General features: G+C 50.1%; 1 protein-coding gene across 13 annotated transcripts in view; it reads left to right on the forward strand.

Moving 5' to 3' along the window:
• The window catches only part of PRRC2B (proline rich coiled-coil 2B), an 81,380-nt gene that overhangs the window by 9,667 nt on the left and 48,335 nt on the right, over window positions 1-23,378 (forward strand). For 11 of the 13 annotated variants that reach the window (XR_010382826.1, XR_010382827.1, XM_031450727.2 and 8 more), the window contains exons 2-5: window positions 15,655-15,824; window positions 16,619-16,796; window positions 19,655-19,757; window positions 22,342-22,414. Coding sequence is in view for 10 of the 13 variants with exons in the window: in XM_031450727.2 (XP_031306587.2) it covers window positions 15,710-15,824; window positions 16,619-16,796; window positions 19,655-19,757; window positions 22,342-22,414 (469 nt within the window). In the remaining 3 variants the exon portion in view is untranslated. Of the gene's footprint in view, window positions 1-15,654; window positions 15,825-16,618; window positions 16,797-19,654; window positions 19,758-22,341; window positions 22,415-23,378 lie in introns of those variants that run through there. The other 2 variants (XM_031450725.2, XM_031450731.2) reach the window with 2 other exon arrangements.

Consider the following 23,378-nt stretch of genomic DNA (forward strand, 5'->3'; position numbering starts at 1 on the left):
ACATAATGTAGTAACATCCCACATTTTTAGGATAAAAACTGAAGACCCACCACTGGTAGCTTTGTGCAGACTGTGAAAAAAAGGCGTGGAGGATATCCACCAAGTTAACATTGGTTACCTTTTGAGTTGGATAGACTTGTTTTGCATACTTTAGTGTCTTTTGAATTTGTTATAATGGATGTGTATTGGAAACACCTGTTAGTTGCAGAGATAACTAATTACACAGGTAACCCATATAAACTTAAAAAGAAAAAAGAAAAGAGAAAAGAGTGTGGGCCAAGACTGAGGCTGGTGCCTTATTGACTCTTTCCTGGGGAGAGCTTCACCTGGGCTCCCTTCTTTGGCTCAGACCCATCCGGAGTGCCTTGGCTCCTAGCTCTGGGGCCCTGATGGGTCACAGGAACCCAACCAATTCAATCATGTCTCTGTTTGTGTGTCAGTGGTCCCGGGAAACTGCTTTGTTGATCTAGTTAGAAGGAACAATCCGATACAAATGCCGTCTCCAATTTCTGTCCTCTACTAAATCAGATTTTATGATACAGAGTGTAGAGTTCGGTGGCATTTGTAGAGTGCTTCTTACTTGCTAATTCACCATTATTTGGCGGTGGAAGGGGAAGGAGAAATGGAAATGGAGTTATGTGTCATGTATTTCTTTTATTTGCAGGTCCTTGGTAAATTTTGACCCTGGGCAGGGAGGCTTATGTGTGACAAAACTGTCCACCCCCAGCTGTATATTGAAATGGCCTTTTCCTTTTTTTTTATTAAAATTTTACTTACTTGCCAAATTAACTGCATATTCAAAAGGTGAGATAGGCCAGTAACTCTCTGCAGACTGCACATGAACTTCTAACTGGAGTCCGCTGCAAGCTTCAGCTCTAGTGTGCCTGTGCGTTAGGTGGGTGGGAACTGACGCCACAGCCCATGAGGAAAAGAGCCATAACAGCATTGAAATTGGCCAAGAGTGATGAGGATCCGACTGGAACCATCCAGCAAGTGCTGTGCTTGAGCCGGCGCACACCCTGGGGCCACTGGACCCTGTGTTAGGAGGAGATGTTCCTTACCTGATGCAGTGCCCCGCTCAGACCCCAGCCACCCACCCGGGGCCAGACTTGCCCTACACAGTCGCGTTGGCTGCAGCCCCAGAGTGCGGGCAGAGCCTGTGCGGGTACTGTGGGTGGTTAATCCTGGGCCTCAGGCCCCTTGGTGGCCCATATGGTTGTTGTCAGGGGCCCACAGCATGGACCTCGTAATCCCAGTGGCAGGCATTGTTTCTCAGGGCGCAGGGAGTGCCCACACTTCCGCTGCAGACCTGGAAGTTAGACTGATTTGGGTTCAAGTTCAGGTTTTGTTCACGCCCTAACATGAAGATGGTGACCTTGGGCCAGTCACTGAGCCTCACTGAGCCTTGGTGTCTTGTCTGTAAAATGAGGGTACAAATGCGTTTCTCTCTTTTATTTCTTGCTTCAAAGAACTATTTTAAAATTGAGCTTTAGTCAAATGTATTCATTCAATGACTTTTGGCTTTTTCTTCATTGTTTCTGTTTTCCTTTGTATTCAATTGTTTCTCTTTTTCTGATTTTTTATATCACATTCTAAATTCCTAACAGAATTTAAAGTTTTTAGATTATTAAATTTCCTCAGAGTACAAATTTGTCTTTGTTTTTAAAGTTTGATGTGTAGTGTTTTTTTCTCCATCTGTGCTATTTTCTAGGTATTCTGCAGCTGTGGTTTTGAATTCCCCTTTGAGTCAAAAGTTCTTAGTAGGGAGTTTTAAGTTTTCCCATTGATGGGGTTATTTTTACTTCTACTTTCATTATATCTTGTTTTATTGCACTGTGGTCAGAGATTTTTGCTTTTCAGAATTTGGGGTTTTCCTTAAAGTCTCCTATGGAATCACTTTTTGAACACATTTGCTGTTCTGCCTTGATCAGATCATGTATTATCATCTCTGTTTTGAATGGGCTTTGACTTACTAAGTTGTAGAGATTTTTATATTTTCCAATGTTTTCTACTTAAAATGATCTTTTTCATTTTAAAATGACTCTGCAAATACAGATTCATGCCAGTTATATTTTCACTATGGATTGTCCCCCAACTCATATGGAATGCCTCTTTGTTCTGCTTTTTACTCTTTTGTGTCTGGCTTCTTTCTTTCAGCATTATATGTTTGTGAGTATCATTTGTGTAGTTGTGTGAGTTTATTCCTCATTTATTTTTCTTTAGTTTTATTGAGATACAAAATGACAAGGTGGACAGCATAATGATTTAACTTACATTATGATTACCACAATAAGTTTCGTGAACATCATCTCATAGAGATACAAAATTTAAAAAATAGAAAAAAACTTTTTTCCTGGTGACGAGAACTCTTAGGATTTACTCTCCTTAACAACTCTCACATGTAACATACAGTAGTGAATTATATTTACATGTTGTACGTTGCAGCCCTAGTTCTTACTTATCTTGTAACTGGAAGTGTGTACCTTTTGACCACCTCTATCCAATTCCCCCCACCACCCCCACCCCGCCTCTAGTAACCAGAAATCTGATTTCTTTTTCTATGAGTTTGTTAGTTTGTTTTTGAAGTATAATTGACCTACAGTACTGTGTTAGTTCCTGGTACACAGCATAGTGATTTGATATTTTTATGCTTTTCAGAATGATCACCATGATAAGTCTAGTTACCATCTGTTCCTTCTCATTGTTAAATAGTATCCTGTTATGTGAATATAATATTTATTCATTCTAGTGGTGGTAGACTTTTAGCTTGTTTCCATTTTGAGCTGTTCCAAATAGTGCTGCAATTAATGTTCTCACACACATCCTTCAACGTGTGTATGTTGGGTGTACACCTAGGAATGGCATTGTCAGGTTGGAGGGTAGGCATTTGTTCGGCGTTAGGGGATGTCTTCCAGATTCCCGAGATTGTACCAGCTGGCACACCCACCAGCTGTGCAGGAGTGGTGTCCCATGCTCACCAGCACTTGGTGGTGGAAAGATGGTAGTTTTCCCCCGGTTGATCTCTGGATTCCATGTCATTCCAGCCAAAATCCCAGCAGACTTTTCTTTTGTTGTTTTGTTTGGCAGGTGACAAACTGATTCTGGAATTTATATAAAAGTGCAAAAGGCCAAGAATAGTCAAAATATTCTTGAAAAAAATTCTTGAAAAGGAACAAAGCTGGAAGGACTTATCTTACTAGATGTCAAGACTTTATAAAAGCTACAGTAACTAAGACAGCACAGTGTTGGTGAAAGAATAGACAAATTGGTTGATAGAATAGATGGAGATCTTAAAACAGACTGCACAGAAGTGATCACTTAATTTATGACAAAGGTGCTACTTGATGAATGGGAAAGATGGCCTTTTCAAAAAAAGGTACTGGGAAAACTGGATTTTCTATATGGTGAAAAAATGAATCTTCTGTCTCAGGTCATATCCAGAATCAGTTTTAGGTAGCTAAACATGAACGATAAAACACAGTAGATCTTCTAGAAGAAAATGCAGACTATCTTTGTGATCTTTGAGAAGATAGTATTCCTTAAATAGGTTACGGAGTGCACTGCCAAAATAGAAATGATTGCTACAGTGAACTACATTAAACCTTCTATCTTCTGCTTTTTAACAGATGCTCAAATAAAATGCGTCAGGTACTATTTTATAATTGACCAGATACATTAGCTCATCTGTCAGTTCCATTTACCCCGGGAACCCTCTGTCCTGCTCTCATCAGGCTGGTCCTCTCTTGCCTGCTGTGCAGATGCCATCTTGGGCTTTCTGGGGTTGTTCTGGATCTGGTCCCTGTGTTGCATCCTGTGTGCGCATCTGTGTATCAGTTGGGTAATGTGAGCATCACATAACAGCAACTGTCTTAAGCTGCCTTAAGCAATAAGGACATTTGTTGGCTCAAGTGACTAGAACTCAGGAGGCGGGCAGGTTTCTGATTGGTTCGTTCTGTGTGTGGTGTTGTGGTCCTTAAGGAATCAGGTGTCTTATTTGTCTGGGTGGGTCACTCGCAAGAGGGTTGGGTTTCTCTTAGACCAGGCTTGCCCTGCCCCCCGAGCTGGGTGTGGGTCAGCCTCCCAGTCCGCAGGCTTCCTGGGGAAGGACAGGGTCACTTCCTCTAGGAAGGAGGAAGGGAGAATTTGCTGCTGTGAAGGCGGGCGGGAGTGGCCACTGTGACGCTTGCCTCTGTCTTGGTTTGCTCTCTTGTTCTAGAGCACCTTTCTCTGCAACCTTCTGAGAAGGCAACTGTTTTGGGTCCTTGTGTGAGTCCGAAGATCTTTTTCTGCCCCCACACTTGGTCAGCTGGGTGCTGGATTTTACACTGAAAATTGTTTTCAGGAGGGGAATGATGCTGATAAGCACATCACTTGTTCCTGAGAACTCACTGCCGTCCCATTGTTCATCCTTGGGACCTCTTTTTGGGGGAATGGCTTTCAGAAGCTTTGGGTTCTTATCTGTATCCCTAATGTACTGAAATTTCACATGTGCCTTGTGCTCTTTTTACTTTCATTATTTTGAGCACTTGGTGAGCCCTTGCAGTCTTGAGTACTTTAACTGGGAACTTTTCTTGTAATTTTTATTTGATAATTTTCCTTCCTTTTTTTTTTTCCTCTTTGTTTCTGGAACTAGTTAAATTTGAACTCGTGGGGATTAATCTAATTTGAGGGTTGGGGAGAGACTTACATTCATCTCCTTGTTAATTTTTCTGAAATTTCCTTGACTTCATCTTGCATTTCTTCTACTGAAATTGAAGTTAAAAATTTTTAGAGTAATTTGGATTTACAGAAAAGTTGGAGGTGCTATATACTTGTTACCAGTTTCTTCTCTTACAAAGATCTTAACATTATTATGGTACATTCGTCCCAACTAATGAACCAATATTTATACACTAGTTTATATTTTACTCAGATTTCCTTAGTTTTTACCTGATGTCCTTCTTCTGTCCTAGGATACCACATTTTAGTTGTCATGTTTCCTTAGGTTCCTTTAGGCTCTGACAGTTACCCAGTTTTCCTGTTTCCGAGGACCTTGACAGTTTTGAGGAGCACTGATCAGGTGTTTTGTAGAATATCTCTTAGTTGGGGTTTGTCTCATATTTTTCTTCTGATTAACCTGGGATTATGAGGTTTTGGTTTTCGTGTGTTAAATTCTTCCTAGGTCTTTTTCCTGTTTTCTGATTGCCCCGAAGCGCATGCACGCACACAGACACACACAAATCCTGTTTCTGTTGCATGTGTGCAGCATCTTCTCTTCATTTCCTGAGGATATTAATTTTATATTACATATTTTAAAAAAAATTTTTGTTTCCTGGCATTGTCTGTTTCCTCCAGGTTCTTTTGTTTGGTTGGTTTCTGTCTCTGAGGTCTCAGATGTCTGTGGTCTTGGGCACACACAGTGGGTCAGAGGGAGCTTTTGGGTGGGTGGGCAGCTGGCCCTTTATTCTTGAGCCCCAAGTGTCTGCGTCTGTAGGTTTTTAGAAGATTCCTTTGCCAGCGGTGGCGAGGTGGAGCTGTTATGTTTGTCTGCGGCTCCCCTGTGAGGCCCACAGCAGAGGGGGCCTGAGGTCCCCCACGATGTGCTCCTCGGGTTTTCACTTAGCTTCTCTTTTAGCTCCTTTCCTCTCCCTCACCCCCTTTGACCCTGGTGTTCTCAAGTCTAGACTTCTCTGGGTTAGCTTATCCAGAGGGGAGAGAGGAGGCGACATGGGAGGCTGGCTGTTGCATAGGCAGCTTTTCTACAAGTGCTCCCAGCTTTAACTCCCCCCCCCCCCAGTCTTACAGGGCACCCCTGCTCCTAGCACCTCCTGAGCCCTCTGGGTTCTCAGTTCCTAGCATCCTTTAGTCTGCTAAGTCTGTTACTACTCTGTCCTTTGTCTGCCTAAGTCGCCCCTGACTTTTGGATTCTCTTTGTCGTTTGTTTTCATTTTAGAGGGTTTTGGAAAGGTGAGCTGTTAATGTCTGTGGTCCTTCTGCCATGTTTAGCCACAACACCCCCATTTTCCAGAAAGTTTCTATGAATCACGTGAACTTAAATTAAGGGCCATGTCTGGGACGTGTGTGCAGACACAGGGATACACAGCCGTAGCTCTGGGCGCCTGTGTTCCAGTCACTGTGTGCGTGTCCATCAGCTACACCGCTTGCTGCTGTCTTCACGTGGTTGGTGGCGGTGTCTTTCTGTGCCAGAACACCTGGAGCTGCTGCTGCTGTGTTGCCAGACCCTGAAGACAGGATGAGTTGGCATGTCTGGTTCGTTGTCACTACCTCCTTATAGAAAGTGAACTGCCTGTCCTTGTTCTCGTGAGTGGGGCGGGAGCCTGAAGGTGCAGCAGGAGAGGTGGGGCATAGTGACGCCATGGGTTGGCTCCTCCTCTGTGCCTGGAGGGCTCCATCAGGGGTGTCTGTGTGACACCTGGGACCGTTGTCTCTAGTCCTGCAACAGCCTTCTAAAGTAGGTCTTCTGTCCCCACTGTGTGGCATTTGGACTCGCCGGCTGGCTCCCACCGTGGCAGTCCGTGCGCAGGGAGACCTGCTGCTTCTCCTGGGGTGGGTGTCAGCTTCTGCTGTCCGCAGCGGCTGTCACTTGGTGGATGATTGAACCCATCTCTGTCTGTCTACCCTCCTGTGTGCCTGTGTTTTTCCGGCAATGAATTTGTGAGGACCTGGAGCTTGGGAAGGTGGAATGAATGCTTTCTCTTGGGCTAAAGAAAGGCACTTCCTGCCAATTAGTTACCCCTCTTCTAGCTTCCAGACTCCAGCTTGGAGGTGACATCATTCCTGCGGGAAAGGCTTTGGGTGTAAACACAGTCACTGCTGGACCGGACAGGGACAGGGACAGTGAAGCTGTGGCTGGCTGGGACGTTGTCCTCTGTGTGTTTATGCTCGGCCTGTCTGCAGTACTCTCTAAGCTTTCTTAAAATCATTCTCATAATTTTTTTTAAAACAGAACAAATCTCTTTAGAATTTACATACACTGATTTTTGACCTTTCTTGCTAAACTCTTGAAATAAGGAAGCTCAGACACAACAGAACAGAGTAGATAATTAGCAGCGCAGCACGCTGCCCCAGAACTGAAGTGACTTGTGCTGGTGAAGAGGGATCCCACAGTGTAGCTGGCAGCTGGTTTACGGGTGATAATTTTCTGTGTTTTCTTTAAGCATCACTGTTTTTCTGTATCAAGCATATATTCCTTTAGCTACTAAAAAATGTCATGGATAAACAAATGAGCAGGGCCGGGATGATTCACCTCCGTGAGGCAGTCTGTCGTAACACCAGTGTGTGGTTGTGTGGAACGTCCCTGCTCATTGCCCTGAAGGAAACCTTGTAGCTAGAGCAGTTTAGTGCTGTTTGAAATGTAGTTACAGTGGAGTGTTTATCTCAAGGGTTTTCTGAGCATTAAAGTGTGTCTCTGTCTCCTGAGAATTAAAGGGGGTCCACAAATAGATCCTAAACATCCATGGGTTTATGGTCATCGATTTGAAGGTCTGCCTTCTGCATCAGGGCCCTTAAGCTGCGATATGCCAAAGCAAAGTGGAGCACAGGTGTCCAGAGGGAGCTGGGAAGTTGGAGGCTTCACTGGTTGTATGGGAGTCTGGGAGGCTGACGGTGGGGCTGGGCAGCTGAGGGGTGAGCAGCGCAGAACCAGGGTGATGGCTGCCCTGGGTCCCGTGGGTTGTAGCCATTCTTTCACTTATTCCTGACGTTAGACCTGTGAGGTGGGTAACGGTGTGTTCATCTCTGTTAAATCCACAGGGAAACTGGCCAGTGTTGGGTGGAGGCAAGATGCAAACCCGTGTTTTGGAGAGATGAGACTGGTGGGGGCATGGTTGGGTGTCGAGATGAGACTGGATGGTGGTCTGGGGCCAGTGTGTTGGGCTAGAGGGTTTGGATTTGACCGTGGAGCAGTGGGATGATGTCGAAGGTATGTGAGCAGGTGCTCGTGACCTGGTTTGATTCTGGTGGCGGCTGGGCTGAGAGAGCTGGGTCTGTGGTTCAGGGAGGCAGTGGCAGGGCACGAACAACCCAAAGTGTGTGGCGAGTTGGGGTAAGGAACTCTGGTCCCTGAAGCACAGGCCTTGAATCTCATTTTTAATTTCTGTTGCTTCCTAAATGTGCCTCTCTCCTCGGGGCATGGCCCTTCTGCTGGTGGCTGACATCTCCCATGACACTGGGAACACTGGGTTACCAGAGCCGCACTTCCACCCAGTGTTGTCCCCTTGGGCCTTCATTTTCAGGCAGCTTACTCTTGGAGAGGTTTGTACTCTGCTCTCCAGGCTCCCACATGCCCTTCCTGCGGAATCCTCACCTGCTCAGGCTTCTGCAGGGGAAGTGACTGCTTGTGTTGCAGACTCAGCAGCGCAGGTTTCAGCTTCCCGGGAGGGCCAGCCCCTGACTGCTGGGCGTGGAGAAGTGGGTGCCCTGCGTTCCGACTGGTGCCCTGTAGGAGCCTCTGAAAGCTAGAGGTGTGGAGGGTGTTCGGTTACGCTGTTGCTGAGTAGTGAGACAACAGACATCCCCCTGCGGACCCAGGCAGGATTCCCCACCCCCATCCCCCACTCCCACCCTGTCCTGGGGTGAACCCCTTTTTATCGAATCCGTTTTATGGTAATGTATCTGCTTCTCCCTTTAGACTGAGGAGTCAGCAAACTGCAGCCCCAAGAGTTCCAATAAAGTTTTATTGGAACCCACCTCTGTGCTTTTGTTTCTGTTGTCTGTGACTGTGGCAGCGGCCGGGCGGTGGAGTGGTGGTGACGGAGATGCTCACTGTCTGGGCCTCCTGAGAAGACACTGCGGAGCTCCTTGTCTCCGCATCCTTGGCACCGCACCCCCAGCAGCACTCTGTTATGCAGAGTGGGCATGCAGGTCTGAGAATTGGAAGTAGGTGATGCGGTGCCTCCCTTATGTCAGAGTGGTTCTTTGCTAGACACTGACTTGCTGGAGAACGATGGAGTTATTTCTTTCTCCCGTACCTGGGTTTTGTGGTGATGGTTCTCTGTGTTTTGACTGAGACTTGACAAGTGTACTGTTTAATGGCTGTATTCTTTCCTGGCCCACGTGCCTGTTTTCTGCACTGTTTATCTGGCCTGCTCTCAGTTTCCATTCCTGTCAGATCATGCGTTTTGGTATGTTTTGTGTAGCAGTGGGATCTTTCCTTTTGGACAGAGATATTCCATCTTCCTTTCTCCCCACTCCAGGTTGGGGCTTCTGCGCTTGTGCCTCGCGGCCCAGGCTCTTAGGCTAAATGCCCGTGCTCCTTGGGGGTGGGGCTGGAACACACAGTGCATCCTTTCATGTTGGTGACTGAAGAAAAGAGCCACATGGTGATGTCACCAGATGTCCTGAGGATTGAGGACTATTTTAAAAAAACAGGTGATTTAGATCAAATATTACTACACTCAGGGAGGCCTGGGTGTGCCCTGAGGCAAATCTGGCTGATGGCAGCATTGGCGCGTATAAAATGTTCATCTTTGAACACCTCGTCCAGTACCACCATCTGTGCCACCACCCAGAAGGCAGCCTTTGAGCTGGGGTTGCCACAGGGCAGAACCAGTGCACTCGCCCTCCCACAGGTAAAGCCTGGAGTCATAGTCCCCCCAGCGTGTGTCTGCAGCCTGGTGTTCCTGCCTGGACTCCAGGCCCGGTTCCAGCATCAGTAGCCTTGTGACTGTGGACAAATTACTTCTCTTTCCTGACTGCACCTTAGCGTCCATCTCTGTAAGGCAGGCTGATGACAGGAGTGTCTTCCAAAGAGGATTGTTGTGTGGAGTTGGGATCAGGGACTGAGCGCTGAGCCGGCGCCTGGCCCTCAGGAGCTGGGCCACACTGTGATCGGCCCTGCATGTGCAGCTGCAGTGGCTCCCCGCTGAGCTACAGGCTGTCCCTAGAGCTGGCTGGGACCCAAATGGGAGTGAAGTGAATCCTGTTACTCGGAAATGGCTTGTGATAACACTGAGTGTGGGAGATCCTCCCCCTGGTGGACGGAGAGCAGTCTGGTGACCTGGACAGGTGGGGCTGCTGTCTGGAGAGGCGGGGCCTGCTTATTAAGTTGCCTTTGTTAGCAAATCTTTCTGGGAGTTTTTGTTCCAGGAAGGCCTGGGCCTCTCAGCACATCTTTAGGTAACTTGCTAAGGTATGCAGACCTGGATTTGCTTTTTAAATGTCCTTTTCTTCATTCCCCAAAGCTATCTTTGTGTGGATTTTAGGTCCTTCTTTCCTCTACCTAATGGCAGCCTATTATTTTAGGTCAAACATTTTCCATATGCCTGCGGGGGGCCTGCGGGGCCTGAGGGCTTGCAGCAGTGGGGGTGGGGCACAGGCAGGACTCCCTCTCAGGCAGGGCTTCCCTTGGCTTGTGTCTGTTTTGTAGATAATACTGAGGATCCAAATTAGATCTTGTTTGGGGAAAAAAAAGCAGAAATGAATTCTGTTGCCTACAGAAGGGAGCGAGAGCAGCGTGAAAGCGGTGGCTGCACTCCAAGCTTGGTCTGTGCCCATCAGGCTTGAAAGGACACGCCTGTGACCCACCCAGAAGCATGTTCACTCTGCTGGCTCCGTGATTCACACCCAGTTGTTTGCCTGCACCTCTTTCTGCTGTCTGATAGGGCTGGGCAAGCTTAGGGGTGTGTGTGTGTGTGTGTGTGTGTGTGTGTGTGTGTGTGTGTGTGTGTGTGTGTGTGTTGATGGATAGAAAGTCAGCAGATATTTGGAAGCTGGTTAAACCCCTAGTAACAGTCAGTGTCCCTGGCCTGAGTTTATGAAAACCAGGGGCAGGCAGAGGAGCCAGATGGGTGTAGGACGGAGCTAGGCCCCAGACGTGGCCCCGGTTCACTGGAGGTGCGTACAGTTGGGGGAACCAGAATGATTTCATTTGTGTTTCGGATTTGTGTCCAGTAGAATCTGGTTAAATGAAAGAACCCCTGTATGCTCTAAGGCCCGTGTCTGTATTCTTTCTTTGTAAAGGGCCAGAGAGTACACAGTTTTGCCTTGTGGGCCACTGATGTGCATTCTTCAGGCCAACTCCAGCTTTAAGGGAGAGTTGGGGCTGGAAGAGCCTCCCTCTGTGTGGTCTCACTGTGGAGCATCACACTGACCAGGTATCAGGCTCCCTCCCCTGGTGCTGTTTCCATAGCAATGGTCACTTGGTTCCCACAGCCCGTTAGCATCCTAGGTTTCTGTCAATATAAAATCCAACCCCGGATGTGTGGTCAGAGATGGCTGCTTTGATGGTGAATCACTTGTAATTCCTTGGCTGTGGGTTATTAACATCGATATGTTTGATTTTAGAACCTTCTGGCACTTGTGAAGTCTTGTCTTGGCTCCCCAGTTCTGTAGATGGGGAAACAGGTCTAGAGAGGCCAGAATGTGCTCAACAGGCACAAAACTTGGTTAAAAGGTGGGAGAAGGGGCTTCAAAAAATTGCAGTGTTGGGTTGAGCGTAGGCGGTAGCCCCATGTGTCCTCTGTTTCAGCTTCTCTGAGGGGCCCTCATTGCAAGAAGTAGGAGGCGTTTTACCTAAACATAGTAGGTGGTGGTCAGTTAGTATTTGCTGAATGGTTGAACTTATTGAGAGGACAGAGTTCAAGCAACAGGTGGAGACCAGCCAACATCTCTTAGACACGGTTCCCAGGAGAGTGGCTTTCAGTGGCCCAGCGCCTGCCTGCCTGTCTTTCCTTCTTTCCTTCTTCCTTCCTTCCTGCAGGAGTGGGGTTGTGGTCAGGCTCTGGCCTCCTGATGCTTCCTGGGGGTGGGGTGGGGCTGGTTAGTTCTGAGAAGCGTGGTGTCACCAGGAAGACCCATGGAGGGCTCTCCGCTCCGACATTTGCCCCTGGGCCCAGGCAGTGCAGAGTCAAAGAAAGATTGGTTTGTATCAGTGAACAGGCAGAAGTTTGGTCTGGCAGGTTTTTTTTTTATAATGTTACGTAAGTTTCATGTGTACACATCGCATTTCTACTGCTGCAAACCCCACAGCGTGCTCACCGCCAACAGTGTAGTTTCCATCCGTCCCCACACAATTGATCTCCTTTGCCCATTTCGCCCTCCCCCAATCCCTTCCTTTCTGGTCACCACTACTCTGTTCTCTGTATCCATGTGTTTTTGATTGGTTTGGTTTGTTCATCTATTTTGTGTTTGGTTGGTTTTTATATTCCACATAAAAGTGAAATCTTTCTTTGTCTATCTCCATCTGACTTATTTCACTTAACGTAATACTCTTGAGGTCCACCCGTATTATGCAAATGGCAAGGTTTGAGTAATAGTCCGTTGCATTTATATATACTACATCTGTTTTATCCATTCATCCATTTAGGCTGTTCCCATATTTTGTCATTTTGGCTTTTGTAAGTAATGCCATAATGAACATAGGGTGCGTATATATTTTTTTCAAATTAGTATTTTCCTATTCTTTGGATAAATACCCAGAAGTGGGATAACTGGATCACATGGTAGTTCTGTTAATTTTTTGAGGAATCGCCATACACTCTTGCACAGTGGCTGCACCAGTACACATTCCTGTGGACTAACAGATTTTAAGTAGCTCGGTCAGGGACCGCGGAGGTGTAGCTGTGATTTAGCATTTCTGCCGTTGTGCTGCAGTGAAGGGTTGTGGAACATGCTGCTTATGAACTAGCCCTGTGACCGTGGGTGAGTCCCACCATCTCTGCAGGCTGGATGCCGCGTGGAGGTTGTGTCCCCTTTATCCCCTGCATGTCCCAGGCCCAGCTCACTGCGGGCACATGGCAGTGCTCAGGAAAAATGTGTTGGATAAATGAGTGCATTAGTTTTCTATCGTTGCTTTGACAGATTACCATAAATCTAGTGGCTTAAAACAACACATGGATTCTCTCACAGTTCTGGAGGTCAGAAGTCTGAAATGAATCTTGTTGGTCTGAAATCAAAGTGTCAGCAGGGCTGTGTTCCTTTTGGAGGCTCTAGGGGGAATCTGTTTCCTTGCCTTTTCTGGCTTCTGGAGGCCGCCTGCCTGCCTCTGCTCTCTGTCCTCTTCCAACTTTAAAGAACATCGCTCCAGCCTGTGCTCCTATTGCCACGCCTCTCCTACTCCGAGCCTCCTGCCTCGTGCTTCTGAGGACCCTTGTGATTCCACTGAGCCCGCCCTGATAATCCAGGACCATCTCCCCTTGCCAGGGTCCTTCCTCACATCCCTTTGGCTGTGACACATGGAGGGTAGCATGGCCACAGGTTGTGGGGATTAGGACATCCGCATCTTTGTTGCTTGGCTTGTCACAGTTTGTTCAGTATCCTGGTCAGAGTCCATGGGGAGGCCTCCTGCTGGTGAGTGGAAGACTCAGCCCTCTGCCTGGGCCCCCGTCTCTTGGCGGGCCCTACTTGGACCCTTGCTCAGGCTGTAGGGCCTCTTCAGGGGTGCCCCCCAGGCTGCCCAGCTGTTTCCCACCTGAGACCTTTGAAAGTGCTTGTTTAAGGCCTTTCCTTTTAGACCCAGGGTCAGCAAACTTTGCAGGCTGCATGCTATCCTCTTGCATGTTCTTTGCTGTTCTGTTTTTTTTTTTTTTTAACAAATATGAAGAATGTAAGAAAAAGTCATTTTAGCTTGAGGGCCTTAAAAAACAGGCCATTGGCTGGGGCCCTGACTTGTGTTTGCCAACCCCTGTTACAAACCGAGCTCTGCACGCAGGGGCCATGTGTGGCTCTCACCACAGCGACAGTGCCAAGCGCTTTTGTTGATGGTGTTGAGTGTGTGTGTGTGTGTGTGTGTGTGCGCGCGCGCACTAGCGCTAGCAGGGGTTCCTGTCCCCCCCAGTGGTCTTTTCTGCTGGTTTGATTTGACAGAATTACCTGATCTTAATGGAGACTTCCAGGCTATTCACGTTTGAAAGCCTGTTAAGCACTGGCCATTCTGCCGCAAGCAAGAGCCGCTCCCTTTCCTGGAGGGGCTTACAGCCCAGTCTAGGGGGAGGCAGCCCGGGGAGGCTGTTACTAATTCTGACTTCGGTGGAATTGGACCCAGTTTGGGGGAGGGAGATCTAAAGGTAAGGGGTGTGTTGTGGAACCCTGGGGCGTCAAATCTGAATTTAGACACTTTGGGATGGTTTCCACCCCCGGTCACTGCTGTTCCTTGCTCCTGGCACTTGAGGGTGACTGGTACTGAGTGGCTCTGACTGGTAACTTGGTGAGCATTTCTGCTGGTTCCTTTTTCACTGAGCCCGCTCTCCTGGACGCTGCAGGGCTCTTACCTCCTGGGCTTGGGTGCCGACGCGAGCCTCTCCCTTCCCCTCGGCCAGCTGAGCTGAGTGAACCAGGATGTAGGTGGGGAAAGGAGTTAAGTATTCAAGCTGGGTGGCTGCAACCATGTGGGGAGGAGAGGAGCCTTTCCCTGAGAGAGGGGTGACCACCTGGTAGGTGTCCCCTGTGCAGAGGCGAGCTCTGCGCATCGCACCCAAGCCAGGACTCTTGCCCCTGGGCGCCCATCGAGGTGCGTAAGCTTCCAGCTACAAATTGCATGCTTATCTGTTCCTGCACCTGAGACAGTGACTGGAGGGTCTTGAGTATCAGATTTATTCATTTTCATGACTTGTGAAATGAACGAAAGGTTGGATAACACCCAGCCTGTTGGATGTGCTCTTCTGGCCTGCGTGGCTTCGGACTAGGATGAAGTGACAACCCTTCCTGCTGCAGCGAGACCAAGTGCCTCTTATGAGGCATGGGTGTTTTCACAGCTGTCTGTTTCATCATTAAAGACAAATTGTCAATATGTCTAAGTTGATGCTTTAGCTTTCTTTTCCATACATTAATTCCAGTGGAGGTAACGGTCACCTGTACAAGTTTTTATTTTCCATGATCAAGTTTAGAACCGATAGCCAGGATTGGATGTAGAATAAAGGGCACTGGAGCTATTAGTCCTCAGTGCCTGGCACGGGGCCTAAGTATTTGAGTGGATGAGTGAAGCCAGTGCTCACGGAGGAGCCTGCAGAAAGGTAGGAAGTAGCAGAGGGGAGGAGCTTCTCTTCAAGATTTCCTCCGAGTGGGGAGGCAGGAATCGGGGGAGCAGGCATGGACATGCAGCCCCGTGTGGGCTCCCCCAGGGAGCGCCTGCTCCCTGCTCTCTGCTTGCCACGTCTGCACCTCAGAGAGCCCTGCTCTTGTTGGCTAAGCAGGCGTTTTTCCCTCTGGGTGCTGGTTCTTTATTTTGAAAAGAAAGGAACCCAGCTGCTTGGTTGTGTCCCTAGACTTGGTTTGGCTCATCTGTGAAGTGGCCAGCCTTCCGTCAGCGAGTTTTGTGCTCCCCCCCCCCCGTCTGCCTGCCTTATTTTGGTGGTACATGGATGTGCTGCAAGTGACAAGTAAGCATTTATTTTTGCACCTTGAGGAGCTGTCCTTGCCTCAGAGAGAGGACTCGGTGTGTGCAGGCTTCCCTTTCCGTGTGATGGGTGAGTGAGAGACTCCAGCTGGTTTTCAGCTGGGGGAGAGCTCTCAGCCTGGTGGGGTGGGGTGGGGTGGTGTCTACAAAATGCTCTGATTTAAACGTGAGCAGGACAGCTTGTGTGTGGTAAGGACATCTTTCTAGGGACAGAGTCCAGAGCTTTCTTCAGATCTTCAAGGAGATCCACCATCCCTGAAGGATTCAGTCCATTGTGTCAGAGGTTCTGGCAGATTAACATGCTCTTTTTTTCCTTTTCAAAGGCAGATCGGGAGCGGTGCCAAGAAAAATTTCCTTACTAGATGACATTTCATCGCAATGTCCGATCGTTTGGGGCAAATAACCAAGGGCAAGGATGGGAAAAGCAAGTATTCGACTCTCAGCCTGTTTGATAAGTATAAAGGAAAATCAGTAGACGCAATCAGATCCTCAGGTAAGAGCGAGTTGGAAGCCAGCTCCTTATGCTTTCCCTTCGGTGAGAAGCCCGAGGTCAAGGACTGGGAAAAGCCAGAGTCCCCTGTCTGGTCAGACAGATGTGGTCCACGCACGCCAGTCTCTGGGCCGTGGTGGTCATCCCGCAGTTCCAGGGAAGCAAATCACTCTCTGCTCCTATTTGATGTTTGATTTCAGAGCCTGGAGTGTCCTGACTGCTGTAGTAGGGTTATTTCCTCATCTATCTTTTCTTACTGAAGCCATGAATATTTTTAGCCTGAAGGGTAGAATGGAACTTAATTTGCATTAGAGTCACTTTTTTTGGGTTTCTTGGTTCTGATATTCTGGAACTTGGTGGGAAGAGTTCCTGTTGATTGTATCCGTACCCTGTGAGGATTGTATGGATGTCAGGGGCCCCGCTCAGGCTTGGGTCCAGGAGAGGCTGTCCCTCCAGCCCTGCTGTAACAAGGCCGGAGCAGTTGCCCCTTGCAGGGGGTGGCTACTCTGTGAGATGGAGGTTTCGGGCCTGGCTCCTTGCCCGTGTTGTAAACTCCCTGAGCCTTCTGTGCTCCAGTGAAGTGGGAGCCTCTGCTCAGATTTCAGCAGCTCCTGTTTCTCTGAAGTCCTCGTTGAAGAGCTTGTAAAGTGACCACTTTTTGTTTCCGTGACAGGTCTGTCCCTTGTCTTTCGTTTGATTGTCTTTGACATTATCAAGTAGAGTTTGGAAGAGCAGCAGAATGAACCCAGCATCTTTCCTTCTGTAACTTTCCTGTTTCCACCTCTCCCTTCCTGCAGTTCTTCCTAGACATGGCTTACAGAGTCTCGGGAAAGTTGCCACAGCCCGGCGTATGCCACCGCCTGCAAACCTACCAAGCTTGAAGTCTGAAAACAAAGGAAACGACCCCAACATCGTTATAGTACCCAAGGACGGGACGGGATGGGCAAACAAGCAGGAGCAGCAAGACCCAAAGAGGTTTTGGGAGAGGGGCTGGCGGGGGGCGGGGGCTGGGGCTTTCCTTCTGTAGGCTGCCACGCTGGAACCAGGGAGATTCCAAAGGAAGCTGCTTCCACCCTTCCTCCTGCTGCTTAGTTGTTTTTTGCGCCCTGCCTTAATTTTTCCTAACTCTGGGAGCTGATGCTGCGGTGTTTCTGTGAGCTGCCTTGTCCCCAGTGACCATGTCCCCTGTACCTTGTTAGGAAGGGACTCATCACCCCCCAGAGGAGCTTGTGCAGTGACTCAGAGCCAGTTCCTGTACGAGCCCCGGGGGACAGAGCTGGTGCTTGAGTTCTTCATGCTGGTGGGGGTCCCCAGGTGCTGGGCTCCTGGCTGTGGGGCCAGCAGCTTTCCACACAGGCTGCTGCAGGAGCTCCAAACAGCCCAGTCACTAAGGAGAGCACCCCCAAATCCACGGAGTCAGGGTCAGTACGCAGCCTCCCTGAAGGCTCCCCCTCTGCCAGCACAGTGCTTATGGGAGCCTTAGGGGCTGACACACAAGTCATCACTAGAGAAAGAGAGCAACCGTTGCAGCTGCTATTGGGTGGTGGGGCCGAAAGCTCAAGTCCGCCAGGCACGCGACCTGGTCCTGCCTTCCCTCAGACGCCTGGGCCTTTGTCCCTCTCCTTCCGCTGCTGGTCTCCTCGGGCTGCATTTCAGCCAGTGACAGGCTGTCCAGGAAAGAGGACTTGGGGTTTGTGCTGAGGGGGGCCTGGGGAGGGACAGGACCTTGCTAAGGCTGGCAGGCGGAGTCCTACTGCTAGGGTTTGCCTGTTGGGGAGTGAAAACAAAGTGGTCCGGCCTTTTACACTTTCTTGCCCTGCCTCCCTCGTGGTGTGGCTGCTCAGACTCAGGACCCAGAAAGTAAAAGTGGCCCAGGTGACAGCTTGCCCCCAGGGCCCTTTTCTCTTTTCTGAAAATGGCCACAGTAGCTTTTGTGAAACCTCCCTGTAGTGACTTCAGATGACACGTGGAGAGTGAGCAAATAATTCAGTCAGGTTGTCATTGAAGTAGTCATACCTGAAATAGAGTCTTGCAGTAGCTGTTTAAACACCCTTCCCAACGTGTCCTCAAGGGTCGTACTGATTGATGGTATAGTATGACTTTCAGAGTCGGGCAGGTGTGTGCGTGTGATTTCTATCCACGCCCTTTATTAGCTTTATGGGACCTGGGGAATGATCTGAATTCTGAGCATCAGTGTCCTCCTGTGAAGTAGAACTAATACCTGGCTCCGGGGGGTTTCAGGAGGTAGAGGAGGTTACGCAAGGCAAGCTCTGAGCACAGAGCCTGGCACAGAGGCCGTGCTCGCAGGTGTCAGCTGTCACTGTCATCGCTCTATCCAAGTGTGGAACGCTACAAACTCGGTAGTGAAACTGACACTGTTCATTTCAGTGAAAGCAGCGAAATGCCTCTGCTACTGACAGTTCTAGAGAGAGGACAGAGCCTCGCTCTCTCCCCTTATCCAGTCTTACCCAGCGTCGGCAGAGAAAGTACCAAGTAGCTGGAATGAGGCCAGTTGTGCTGAAGCCAGCCTGCCAGTGAGGGGTGGAGTGCAGTCCTCCGCTGCCCTGGGCCACAACCCCCGGGCTGTCAGGGCGGTGGCGGAGCAGGGGCCACACCTGCTGGAAGTCAGTGCTTGGGTTTGGAGAACACAGAAGTGACGCTACCTGGAAGCGTCCATCTGAGGCAGAGGGTGACGTGGGCAAAGGAGGACTTACTGTGTAGCCGTTGTGCGTGGCGAGTTGTAGTGCTGAGTAAGCCTGGGAGAGTGTATGTGTAGAGTTTGGCTTCAGCTTACAGATGAGCCGCTGGCATTGGTGGATTCTGGCCAAGAGCTTGCGTCCTTCTTGAATCTCGTCAGGTGGAGACTGAACAGAAAGAGTGACTAGAAGGCTGCAGGCTGGCAGGCTCTTGTTGCTGTCTCAGACGATTACTTGGGGAGTAATTAACAGATGCACTTTGCCAGAGGGCAGTCCCACTCTAGGGCAGTCCCACTCTATCTTTTAAACTTCAAAACATCTTTTAATCCAGCTTTTCCATTTCTCAGAACTTAGACTGCTGAACTGCTCACACACAAGTGTGCAAAGATACATGCGTAGAAAAGTTTACTGCAGTTTTTATCTGTAATAGAAGAGAAATTGGAGATTGTTACATGTGGCCCAGCCACCTATGCTGTGTCGTTAAAAGAAAGGTAGAGCCATGTGCATTCTCATGGAAATGTGTCAGGTGGATTAAGTAAAGCGCAAGCTGTGGAACTGTGCGTGTATGCGTGTGAACTGTATGTTACCCCACGGGTATTGAAAAAATAGTCTTACTATATGTAGAAAAAATCTACTTGAGTTTCTCTCTGGAGGATGAGATTGTGACAAATTCTGTGTCATGTTTATTAATTTATTTTTACTATGAGCATATAATTCTTTTACAAGCTAAGAGAAGGTTAGAAAAACACCATGTTTCAAAGCAGCCAGCCCCTGAGTTGCTGTGGGCTCTTGGTCAGGAGTGAGGGGCAAGGGGCTCAGCCCCTTCCCTGCACTGGCTCAGTGCCCCGCTTGGCAAACCCTCCATCCCTTCCTTGTTCATGGTGAGCTCTCAGTTTTGGCAGACAGAAGGCCCTGCAAGAAGGCAGAGGTCTGGCCTGTAGGATGTCACGGTGTTGGCCTTACGTGTGGTTCAGTTTCTCATTGCCTTTGCCAGCATAGGAGTCTACCTGGGAAGGTATTTTTGTCACCCACAGGAGTCTTGCTCCCAGCGAGCAACCGTGTCTCTTGGGAACGCGGAGGGACCTTGTCAGCCTGGCCGGTGCCTGTCTAACTCTCATGTATCCTGTCTTTGTCTAGTTCCACTGCGACGGCCTCTCAGCCGCCGGAGTCGCAGCCGCAGCCGGGTTTGCAGAAATCTGTCTCCAATTTACAGAAGCCGACACAGTCAATCAGTCAAGAGGTAGGTGCTAGGGACCCTGTCCCTATTGTTGACCAGACATTGGAGCGCTTTGCGCCCCTGTGCCGGGGTCGGCTGGGGGCTGTCACCGAGCAGGGGAAGTCTGCACAGCCTGCTTACTCCAGAGACAGACCCCAAGAGGGGTTTGGGAGAGGAGTGTGGGAGATGGCCGTGGTCGCTGGTGGAGCAGGTCATCTGCAGCTCTTGGGAAAGATCCCAGGTCCGGAATGGAATGCAGATACCTCATTTGGTTCCTGTTGGCTGAACCTGAGGTGAGGTTGCTCAGGCCAGCAGGGGCCTAGATCAGGGTCCCTCAGTGTCTGTGTGGAAGCTAGGGCCTTAAAGAAACAAGGGTTAGGGCCCAGAAAGTTCAGTGTCACGTGAGTTTGAAAAGCAAAATTAAACAAGCTGCTTTACTTGCTTTTTCTTAATGTCGTGCTTTTTCTCCACATCTTCAATATGCCAGCGTGTCCTGGGACACTCTTAGAAGAAGACGTAATGGACGGCATTCCCCAAATTTACTTGTCCTTGGGAAGCTTTTCTAACTGAATGTCTGTAGAAACTGGTGTCTCTCTGAACACACTGGGAAATACTGCACTATAACCCTTTACTTGCTGATGCATTTAAGCGGAAGTCATGATGTAATCGATGTAAACTTCAAAACATCACAGCATGCCCAGTCCATCGGAGTCTGTCTGTGGGTCACAGAGATCAGCTGGCAGCTAGGATTCTAGATGGTGTCTGAATCTATTAGAAGACCAAAAGAAAACCAGATAGGTTCCTGACATTCCCTGGCACTCTTGAAAACAGTTTGAACTGCTAATTTTGTGTTGCTGCCTGGGTGGTAAAAGGTCTGAGGTGCTGTCCTCTGTCTGTGGGGAAGGTTTCTGGCTTTGCCGGAAGGATACCCTCCTCCACCCAACACTGAACTGTGCTTTGGAATTAAGGGAAAAGAAAGGAAGAAATCCATGTTCACACGAGGCCCCATGTCCATTGGCCTAAGTCTCCTGGGGCCTGTCAGTCAGAGTATGTAGCGTTGAGTTCCCCAGAATTTGAAACTAAGTGAAATTAAGGACCTTGGTTAATTTTACAGCCTTGGCTCTACATCAGACTCAGCCTTCAGAGCTCATCAGAGACGTGCACATCTGTACCAGTGCTGCAGGGTCCGGGCTGGGCCTGCGTGCGGTCCTAGGCAGTTGGCTGTGGGAACTGTCTGTGGTCAGGGTGGGGCCCTGTCCTGGAGCCAGCACCCAGCACTACCTGGCGCTCAGCTCCTCCCAGCGCATACCAGCCCTCCTCTCATGTGGGGCTGGGAGCAGGGGAGGCTCCCCATGTTCTCTGGCTTTTAAAACCTCACCTGAGTCATTACAGCAGTTCTCCTCTTGGGATGAGATTTGCCACAATGTTAGGAACCCCTTCTTGGCCCCGCAGGCGTTCTCTTCTGTTTCAGTGCCTTTGGTGGGTGAGGACAGGGGTGCTGTCCCTGTGACTACAGACATCAAGCGGGAGGCTGTGGGGCGGCAGCACCCAGGGCACCCCTGCTTCCTGCTGGTCTGGAGCCTCGCCTCCCCCCTGCCAAGGGACGCCAGCCCCAGCAGGAGCTGCCTTGCTGGTCATGTTGCTGTCACCACCCGCATGTGGTCTGCGTGGGGGGATTGTGGGCATTCCAGACCACCCATGGCAGGCACTCAGGGCACATCTGTGAGAAATAAGTGGATTGTTGCTCTGCACTGCGGGTGAGAGAGACGGCCTCTGCTTTGAGTTGTGCAGTGGTGGTGGCAGGGGGAGGGGTGATTATTTAATCTGAGATCTAATCCAGTGAGTGATGGAATGGCCTGCTGCTTCAGCTGCTTTGTTTTGTGTCTTTACCTTCAGTTGTTAAGCCTCGTGTTGTTGGGAAAGGCAGCTGACCTCAGTGGTGGAGACCTGAAGGGCCTTTGGACGCAAGCAGGCGGGGGCACGTCCTAGTCCTGCCTCTCTAGCTGGGTGTCTAACCCAAGTGACTCTCAGCCTTGGCCGGGAGGTGGGGGGGGGTGTCCCAGGTGTGCTGCAGTGAGCTTCTGGCAAAGGTTAGTGGAGCCGGCAAGTCCAGATCCGTGCAGGGATCCGTGCAGGCAGAGGCGTCTGACTTGGGGAGCTGTGCATTGTAGGATGGCAGGAGTTATGGGAAGTGGTGCAGTGGCCTGGCCAGCCGAGCGCCAGGCGGGTTTGTGTTCTTCTGTAGCAGTGGCACCCAGTGTTTGAGACATGTGCTAGAACTGGGGTTTGGTCTTTTTCCGGAGCAAGACAGTAGTTCTGTGTGGGCCCGGGAGGCAATGTGAGGGCATGCTCGGAGCCCGGCATGGCTTGGCTGTGTGACTGCGGGCTGGCCACTCACCCCTGCCCTGCGCCGCATCTGTCCGACCCCCGGCTTCTGCATGAACCAGAGACTGTGGGGGTGGATCCTGCTCAGCTGGTGGTACTGGGAACAAGGCTGTAGCGGTTGGGCCTCCGGTGAGGGCCCAGGGGGCACCTTGTTCTGACTCACTCAGTGATGGACAGCAGGCCCACCAGGCTGGCCCTGTTCTCACTGTCTGTCTTCTTTCAGAGTACAAGTTCAGTGCCAGGTGGACCAAAGTCATGGGCACAGCTGAATGGAAAGCCAGCAGGACACGAAGGTGGTAAGTGTGTGTGGGGCATTGCTGTGGGCAGGTGTGAGAGACTGGCCTGGCTGGGCCAGGCGGTCTTTGGCCTGAAGCTTTGTGGACCCTTCCCCAAGTGAGATACTGCTCTGTGGGGTCTTTGCCTTCGCCCCGGCTGTGGAAGCGCTGATTCTGCAGAACCCATCAGCTCTCGGATGTCATTGCATGTTACTGCTGAAGCAGTCCTGCGGTGTGCAGGGCAGACCCGGGTGCCCGCCCTGCCGCCAGTTGCTTGGCCGAGCTGCTGATGGAGTCAGCGCCCCTGGGTCTTGCCAACTCTCACCCCCTCCTCTCTCCTGGGGCCCCGGGAGGGGGGCGTGTGTCGGGCGGTGACCTTCCTTTGGGCCTGGGTTTATAAATAAGCCGGCCATGGGAGTTGAGCTGCTTGCTTTTGCACAGTAACACCAGTGTTGAGAGGGCTACGTGGGATTTGTTGCCATTAGTCCATTAGGTCGTGCCAGACACTGGGGAAGCACTGGAAAATGCAGTTGGCTCTGTCCAGCTGTGGGGCTTCAGCAGAGGGAGGATGGGGGTTGGGAGGCAGAGGAGAGAGAGTCCAGAGCTTTGAACTCATGCTGAATGGCAAACTGAGTGGCTTCCGAGGCAGGACTGGAACAGAGCAGTGTGGGTGAGGGGCGGGGGTGCCGTGGGGCCCGGAGCCTGTGAGCCCTGAGCCGGGGGTGGGGGGCGGGGACACGCTCCCCTCCAGCGACCAGAGCCCTTTGAGTGTGTGGGCCCAGGGTCAGCAGGTGTTTTTGAGAGAAGGCAAAGATCCAGACTTTTCTTCAAGAGCTCCCCTAACCTTCCAGCGTTGGCTTGACCGTCTCTAGCTCGCTGTGCAGTCCTTGCTCGGCGAGCCCCCGAGCTGGAGGGAGAGGGAACGTGGTGTGAGCGGTTAGACCCCAGGTGCTCTTCCTTCTGTACAGAGCACGGGCTGCCTTTT

This window comes from Camelus dromedarius, chromosome 10 (genome assembly GCF_036321535.1).
Source record: "Camelus dromedarius isolate mCamDro1 chromosome 10, mCamDro1.pat, whole genome shotgun sequence".
Taxonomy (NCBI): domain Eukaryota; kingdom Metazoa; phylum Chordata; class Mammalia; order Artiodactyla; family Camelidae; genus Camelus; species Camelus dromedarius.